This window comes from Priapulus caudatus, unplaced genomic scaffold, assembly GCF_000485595.1.
Source record: "Priapulus caudatus unplaced genomic scaffold, Priapulus_caudatus-5.0.1 Scaffold608, whole genome shotgun sequence".
Taxonomy (NCBI): domain Eukaryota; kingdom Metazoa; phylum Priapulida; class Priapulimorpha; order Priapulimorphida; family Priapulidae; genus Priapulus; species Priapulus caudatus.
The window spans coordinates 45,860-46,961 of record NW_014577669.1 but is presented as its reverse complement, the minus strand read 5'-3'; the positions used below and the strand labels follow the sequence as shown (position 1 = coordinate 46,961).

The 1,102-nt window shown below is 40.3% G+C and overlaps 1 protein-coding gene and 1 long non-coding RNA gene across 2 annotated transcripts in view; both read left to right on the top strand.

Moving 5' to 3' along the window:
• The window catches only part of LOC106812103, a 1,311-nt gene extending 1,163 nt beyond the window's left edge, over positions 1-148 (top strand). Inside the window, exon 3 of the mRNA XM_014815878.1 lies at positions 135-148. Within this exon, the coding sequence (XP_014671364.1) occupies positions 135-148 (14 nt within the window). The remainder of the gene's footprint in view (positions 1-134) is intronic.
• Positions 149-390: 242 nt separating this feature from the next.
• The window catches only part of LOC106812112, an 8,896-nt gene continuing 8,184 nt past the window's right edge, over positions 391-1,102 (top strand). Inside the window, exon 1 of the long non-coding RNA XR_001394289.1 lies at positions 391-422. This is a non-coding gene — a long non-coding RNA (uncharacterized LOC106812112). The remainder of the gene's footprint in view (positions 423-1,102) is intronic.

The following is a 1,102-nucleotide window of genomic DNA, read 5'->3' as shown; positions in this document are numbered from 1 at the left end:
TTAGGGTTAGGATTAGGGTTAGGGTTATGATTAGGGTTAGGATTAGGGTAAGGGTTAAGGTCAGGGTATTAGCCAAGCACATTGGTTTTATTGGGACCCATGTTCTCTATCTATCCTTGGGCCCTAACTTTCAGTGCTGCTCATTTAATGACATTATGATTCATGCATTTCATCATTCGTGTACCTCTCTACCTGTATATGATACAGTACCTGGATCTGTGGCTCCTTGTTAATTGCTCTAGTTTTCTTTGCGTTACCTCCTTTAAAACTTGCCCATGTTCTAAAATCAGTGCACGCCCTGCATGGTTTTCTACCCCTAGCCGATAAAGTTTCGTCATTCAAGTCTTCTTCTATGGAGGCTGACATGTTGATTGTGATCAAAATTGCAAAGCATTCTGGTCTAGACATGGCTGCCAGTAAAGGTGAAATTTATGTTGTACACGGTTATTTATCATATACGTTAATATAACTTCGTTGATTATATGGAATTTACCTTTCAGCAACTACAATGTATCATATATTCTTTCCATTATTATTTTGACGAATTATTGGTAATGCGTTCGAGTGTTTAACGTGATTATCCGAGTGATTATGAGTGATCGTGGATCAAGGAATTGAAGGCCAGCTTGGTTCAAGGATAGAGAACATGGGGGTCCCAATAAAACCAATGTCATTTACATCAATATAAATATAATATTATATATATAATAGGTTAGGGTTATGGTTAGAATTAGGGTTAGGCACATTGGTTTTATTGGGACCCATGTTCTCTATCCTTGGGCCAATAGCTTTAGCTCTAGTAGTAGTAGTAGTAGTAGTAGTAGTACTATAGCCCGCGTTCATTAACTGCCGCAGGTTATCTCCTTCCTTTATCGCATTCTCTTCCTTCTGGTTAATTTTAAAATTAAAGCTTTTTAATTTCGCAGTGGCTACGCGTCCGGACATCCACTCGCAGTGATCGCGCGACTCGCGTACACATGATTGCGCAACGGGACGCTCTGCTGATTGCCGAAAATATACAATATATGCACTGCTGCCGTCTATCCTTTGATCCGTCCTCTCTCGCTCTCTCTCTTTCGCACACACACGCACAGCTCTCTAT